General features: G+C 39.9%; 1 protein-coding gene across 20 annotated transcripts in view; it reads right to left on the bottom strand.

Annotated features, from left to right (window-relative positions):
• Nucleotides 1-231: 231 nt before the first annotated feature.
• The window catches only part of THRB (thyroid hormone receptor beta), a 177829-nt gene continuing 171218 nt past the window's right edge, over nucleotides 232-6842 (bottom strand). For all 20 annotated transcript variants that reach the window (XM_030008212.2, XM_041122424.1, XM_030008208.2 and 17 more), the window contains one exon: nucleotides 232-5884. In XM_030008212.2, coding sequence (XP_029864072.1) covers nucleotides 5643-5884 — 242 coding nt within the window. In that variant the 3' untranslated portion in view covers nucleotides 232-5642. The remainder of the gene's footprint in view (nucleotides 5885-6842) is intronic.

The following is a 6842-nucleotide window of genomic DNA, read 5'->3' as shown; positions in this document are numbered from 1 at the left end:
GTGAACAGTGGGGAAGTGAAAACCTTTGGCTGGGTGCCCAAGGGTGGGGAGGAGGGGAGATAAGATATGAGGTACATGATGAAAGGGATGCAGAAGGATAGAAATGTGAACAGGTTAGAGTCGATCCAACATTCTGCTCTGGGTCCTACTTTTCCCATTCCAGGGGCTTGGAAGTGTGCGGCAGAGCTGATGAAACAGCCTGCAACAAAGAGACAGAGACACCAGGACAACTTTTCAGTTATAAGCTTTTTCTTTTTTAGAATTCAAGCTTACACAGTTATCTATGCCCACTATATTCATAATTACATTTTAATATCTGCATACAAAAGCTATGTAAAAATTATTTTCTTCCCCCAAATATACAAATTTTCTCTTTAGATAGTTTAAAACATTTGTGATCACAGATTTTTTTTTTAATATATTTTAGGCTGAAAAAATATTACCAATCTAGCATAACTCTTAACACTGTTTGCAAAAAAATACATCATCCAAGGTACTTTGTTTTTTACCGTACGGTGTAATGTTTGCCTTACCCTCAGGGCACGAAACTGATATAAAAAAATAAACCAAATAAGCAAAACCCACAAACCTCATAGACAAAGTAAGAAGTCCTCCCAACCAACTTCATAAAAACAAATAAACAACCCAAACCACCCTTCTTTTAAAAAAAATTACGAATGACTAATTTGATGTATTTATGAGCAAACTAAAACTGAAGAGTGCTAAGGAAGTAGGAAAAGAGAAAAAGAAATTACAGTATGTCAGCTAGTTCATGCCCTGATACTATCTTTACCAACATTAAATGTGTAATTAAATAAAGTGTCTTTTAATGTTTTACATTGTGCTCAGTAATTTACATAAATTTAATCTACACCCGGGTGCTGATGTAGATTTACATTTGATTGTCTTGTGCATAAACAAGGTTAGCTTTTAAAGAAGGTAAACTGTGCAATGGACAGTCACAAACAACTTATTACCTGCACAATATTGCTTTTTGAAGGCGACATCAGTCAATGTGGATACACACAAATAATGCATACTCTTTGCATTTGCTAACATCTATACGACACACTAAAACTTTGTGATAAGGCCAAACCTTTTTTTTGTTTTTAATTTTAAAGCAAAAATATACCGCAGTAAAAAAATGTGCTCACACCGTTTTGAGTCTTTAAGTGGAAAATAAATCTCTATCACACTAGAATAAAATTCTCTCTATAAAATTTAAATACGGATCACTTCATTGCTGTATCAAAAGGAAACGTCTGGCAATCATTTCCAGATGATCACAATAACAAGACACATTAAGAGGTCCTGTCGCCTCTTCCTTTGTGAAAAGATAAATGTTGAACACTTTCAATTGCTCTCACAGTGAGAGGAATACGTTTCTTGGTTGTGGATTTTGATTCTGTCAATGAAAAAGGTTTAGCCTTAGGAATGCTGGCTACATCTCAAAACCGTAAGACTGATTTTTATAATTTATGATTCATGCAGCAAGAAGTCAATATGACACATACAGGTTAGAGTTCCATAGCATAAAAATACATCACTAGCAACGACATGCTCCGCTTGTGATCAACAGCCCTGTCTTGGCAGATTACTGATATAAATGGTCTTTCTGGACAGTTTTTTCCTCTTTCTGATGCCTGCCTCTGAGGAAGCAAGCAGCGTGCTCAAGGATGATTTGGGACCTGGAGGTCTAACTCTAACGTCTACATTTTGGCAGAATGTAAACAAAAATCATTATCACACACTATGTATGTCATTATAAATATCATAACTTAACTGAGATTACACATGAAATGAATATCTAAATGCATGTGTTACTCAGGGCAAAACCATGAATGGTGACAATCAGGTTTGACAGGAAGAATCTTCTATGTAAGACCCACACGTAGACCATAAAGCAAACATGAGAGTTACGTGGCACCATCAGAAACGAGACTCTGGACTGTACTGGAAAGTGCACGTTTGTTATTTCACTCAGAAGGCCAGTTACTACAAAGGCTGCTGACTGTAGTACTGATGTCTGCCACTCAGATGGTCAATCCAGTGGCTCAAGCCTACAATGGCTTGAGACCACTGATATTTAAAAACAAGTATGTCTTTGCAGAACTAAGGTCAGTATCCACTGGTAAGAGTCTGCAAAAGTATCCTCATGTGATCTAGTTTTGCCCTCATGATCACATAAATCAGGAGTCATACTGAGGGAGTCAATGAAGTCACACAAAATAAGACTGGTAGGAGATCAGAGGCCATTAGATGTCAGTACATCAAATCTGTCAAACTAAGAGCTTGGTCTTAGTTTTCAATTGAGGAATACTACTAATCCCCCTCTGTTAATTAATGCCAGACTTCAACTTAATCTATAAAGCTTAGAAAAGCATGTTGACATTATGTCCTTTCTGCGTAAAGCACTGCCAAACCTGTCAAAGTTGGTTGCCTGATTTTAGGCACTTCAGTCCATCTGCAATCACCTAAGGAAGGAGGCCTGATTTTCTGAACCCTGATTAAGCACAACTCCAAACTGCATCAGCATCTTGGGAAGTCAGGCCATTAGCTCGGATGTCTAAATGCAGCTTACGTGCCTGAATTCAGACATCCATTTACGAAGGCTGTTTTAAAACTTTGTAACTTGCCATGGTAGACCTTGGGGGACAAGTTCCCGTATAAGCAATGATTTTTACAGCAGCCAGTGTGCCAAGTGTTAATTCTCAACACTGTCTCAAACTGCAGTTCTGTCCAGGGTATTTCAAGTTCTTTCATGTCTTGCTGCTTCCCCAAATCAATCCAGTAACTCTCACAGTTTTTTCTAACCTCTGATCTTTATTTATTTTTTGATTAATGCAGTCTTGACAATCCCAAGTGTTCAAAAGCCAGTTATGAGGGCCCCAATAGTTACGTGCTAAGTCACTGTTGAGTAGTGACTTCCCACCTAAATAATTAACATTTAGGCTACTGATTTTCTTTATAGCCCAAAGGGTAAGAATTCTTGATGTTAATGACAGACTGAACTTCTTAAGCAGCAGCACAACTCCAGGAACTGAAGCTCTGAAAAATACATGAAGCACCATGGACCTTGTAGTGAGATCATTGTGAATACTACTGGGAGAAATGTGACTTTTTTCTCCTGGGTCTCATCCACAGCACAGTGAAAAGCTTGTACACTAAGCTCACATTTAGCGAACAGGTGAGATACTTGCGCTGGCTTCAGGAGGCACTCCATGCTCAGATCCCAGGCAGGATAGAACTCCAAAAGACATGCACATTTCTCTTTTCTTTGCAAGCCACTGTGGGTATAGATGCAAATAATGGATCAGCTGTTTTTCTGCTTTCCCTATATGCTATCAGTTCCCTATCAAGCCACCCCTAAATCAGGTATCTAGCACTCTTTACTGGCTATGGATGCTCCTCATCTGAGATTCTGCATGAGTACATGTGAGTTCATCACATTGCCTGGCCTCTTGTTCCAAAAAGCTAGAAAGTTTCTAACTCCTTGTCCCCAAGACATAGTGCTCTACAAGGAATTTGGATAGACTGATGTTGTTAACACGTATGCTTCAAGATGGAGCAAACACAGCCCACAACAGAGGCTCCTGAACTTCAGAAAACATTTAAGAACAAATTTCCAATGGTCTGTCTTCCTTGCTACCTGCAAAAAACCCCTGAACACCCCATTGTGTTTTATGTTCTCACAAAATTATGGGTACAAACCCCTAAGTGATAACATCAGTGCTCACAACTTATCACAGGTGCATATGGTATCAAAAAACATGGAGGACAAGATTCCACACCCCTGAAAACATAGCCAATAACACTCCAAATGCTATATCAATGATGTAGGGAAAAAGGGGTGGAAAGAATTTAACCCCTGACACACACATATTGTGTTCCACCTATGAGATAAGTTTTCCTGAGTATCATGTTTTCATGAAGGGATAAACACATAACATATGGGTTTAGATATGGGCCATGAGCTTTGAAAGTCAACACATCCACTCTAACAATGCCCACTGACTTGCCAGGCAAATATATCAATAAATAGCAGAGAAAGAAACTGGTACAAATGAATGCATAACATGAAAGAACATGGGGTATGAGGAAGTGCAAAATACGTGAACTAAGTCTCTGGTTCCCAGGAAGAACGGAAGGATGCTTTTGATGGATCATACAAATTCAGAGAATGGTTTAATATCAAGTTTATAAAACCCAGGGACAACACCCCTGAATGGGGATGGATGACAGAGAGGAACCTCTAGCTATAATGCCCTCATCACCGGCCTCCAAACATTCCAGGACTGTGAGTACTGGCTTGCAGATTTCGGCAGCAGGACATCCTGTCATTGCTCAGTTCGGTTCCTGCTAGTGCAGTTAGTGGAAATAAATTAAAGGAATCAAGAGAGAATCTAGCCAAATGAAACACATACAGACACCAAGGAGGGAGAACCTAGCTGATCAACACACATAAACGCATACTCACACAGGAGAGGGTGAGAGAAGGAGAGAGAGAAGATAAAAATACGGAAATATGTTTAAGACATCTGCTGAACATTTGTAATTATATATATATAAAATTATATATATACGTGCATATAATCTTTATATATATATATAAAAAACAAAAGATTACTGCCAAGCAACACTGTATTACTGGGATAAAGCTGTACAGTCTTGAGTGTCATTAATAACACAGTTGGTTTCTGTCCCATCTGAAGGTCACCCTGAACGTTTCGTTCTCCTTGTCCTCATTCTGTGAGCATTCATACCCCTGAATAACTCTGAGGAAAGCCTGCTATCCTGACAGAGAGCCTTCTCCCTCAGAGTGACAAGTTTTCCACACACCTCAGAAAAAGCAGACTTCATTCTCTGGAAAAGCACCTCAGAGGACCAAATTCCCCTCCTTACTCCAACAGACCTTCCAGTGAAGTTACTTGGAGTTCAAATGTAGTAAGAACTGAAGGATCTTACTTTCTTATACACATGGAAAAAAAAAAAGTCAGTCCCTTCTAACACTCTGCATTATTTTAAGTACTTGATTTATGGGGCACAGTTAAACTGTATCTGTTGGAACAATCCTCAGATAATGATGGGATCATGATGATGATGAAGATCCTAGATCATAATGGTGACTGTCACAATACAAACAACCATAAAGACTAGAAATTTCATCTCACGAATTGGTCACTTGTGCCCTGCAAAATGAGGTAATACTAGACAGAATTGCCAGGGTCAAATTAACAATAGCTGTTTTAACTTGGAGGCCAATTTATTTTCTGCCACTTCAATTTCTCTCCCATATTTTCCAAGCAATGATGTGTGTGAGCTGGTGACCACGCAAGTGCTGGTGAATGAGATTGGTCTGTTTGTATTTTCACTGTTAAGCTGCCAAAGCATTCACATCAAAGGACCGAAGAACAAACTGCAATAGTCACAAGTACCCGCATTAAGGGGATGTTTTCATCCATGTGTATACAACTGCCCCCCAGCAACCCCAAAAGAAAACCCAAACAAAAACCCAACCCCGCCTCAAGAAACAGAAGAGCACGAAAGAAGAAGAGGAACAAACAGAGGTGAGAAGAGTCGGGCAACGGGATGAAATGACAGCCAGTAGTGCGACGGGGGTGCGGAGAACCGCTCCAGTCTCTCTAATCCTCAAACACTTCCAGGAACAATGGAGGAAAGAGTTCTGTGGGGCACTCCACCTTCATGTGCAGGAAGCGGCTGGCATGGCAGGCTCCAATCATTCGCAGGTCTGTCACTTTCATCAGCAGTTTTGGCCAAAAGTGTGCAACATGGTGTTTTCTGTAATTAATGTAGTGTTCGAATGCCAGGAGGAAACCCTCTTGACACTTTTCTATCCTCTCGACGCAAACAAGGCCTGGGCGATCTGTAGATACAAAGAAGGAGAAATATCATTATTACTTATTTACTTTAACAAATTACTGATCATAAGTCAGGAAAAATAGGACAATTCCCTCGTTAGGAAAGAAAGGAGAGAAACCAAGGACATTGGTTTCTGCAACAAACAACTTCTTTGACTCTGGACACCTCACTATCAGTACTATCTCTGTTAAAACAAGGAGATAATCCTTCCTTTCTTCATCCTTTGCCTGCTTTGCCCATTTAGAGTATAGCTGTTTGGGAAGTGTTTCCTTACAGTGCCTACAGCAACAGATTCCTGATCTCAGCTAAGGCTTCTACCTATACCTTTCTGTAAAACAACCAATGAAGAACCAAAAAAACGTCCTCGTCAGATATTTAAAATACATTTCTTTCCTATCTGTTTCTCTACAGTCTGACCAATGCTTTGATCAAGCTTTAATCCACAGGTGAGCTGCAAAGGAAACTGTTATGGAGCACCAAGGAACAACAAAGGCCAGAAGTTTGGCTAATTGTCTCAACCGGCATGCAGATGGGTGCTGGGAAAGCTCCTTTCACAAGTCACTCTTCAGGAGACACTTCTGGGAAAGCAGGTCCTCTGAACTGCCTTCTGAAACCCCCATTCATGTATCACTGTGTAGGGAACTAAAAAGAAATCAAAATGTTTTGACTGGGAATGTCAAGTGCTGCGTTGTGATTAATGTGGAAACCTTTCCGTCTCAGATGCAGTTAATGCTTGTAAATCACTCTGTGTGTATTGTTATTCAGTGCCCAATCTTCAAAGTGGTCTTAAAACAAAATCTTGCCAAATCTGCCACTGCCCAAGAATGGAATTTCCTCTTTGGGCTGGCACAGACAGTGGAAGCATATTTGAAAACATACTCAATTTGAGAAGGTTAGAAACTCTTTGGAAATCATATGAAATGGTCTGTGCTGCTTCTGTATCACGCCACCAAGAGACCAGT

Source organism: Aquila chrysaetos, chromosome 3 (genome assembly GCF_900496995.4).
Source record: "Aquila chrysaetos chrysaetos chromosome 3, bAquChr1.4, whole genome shotgun sequence".
NCBI lineage: Eukaryota > Metazoa > Chordata > Aves > Accipitriformes > Accipitridae > Aquila > Aquila chrysaetos.
This window is presented reverse-complemented; position numbering and strand designations above follow the sequence as displayed.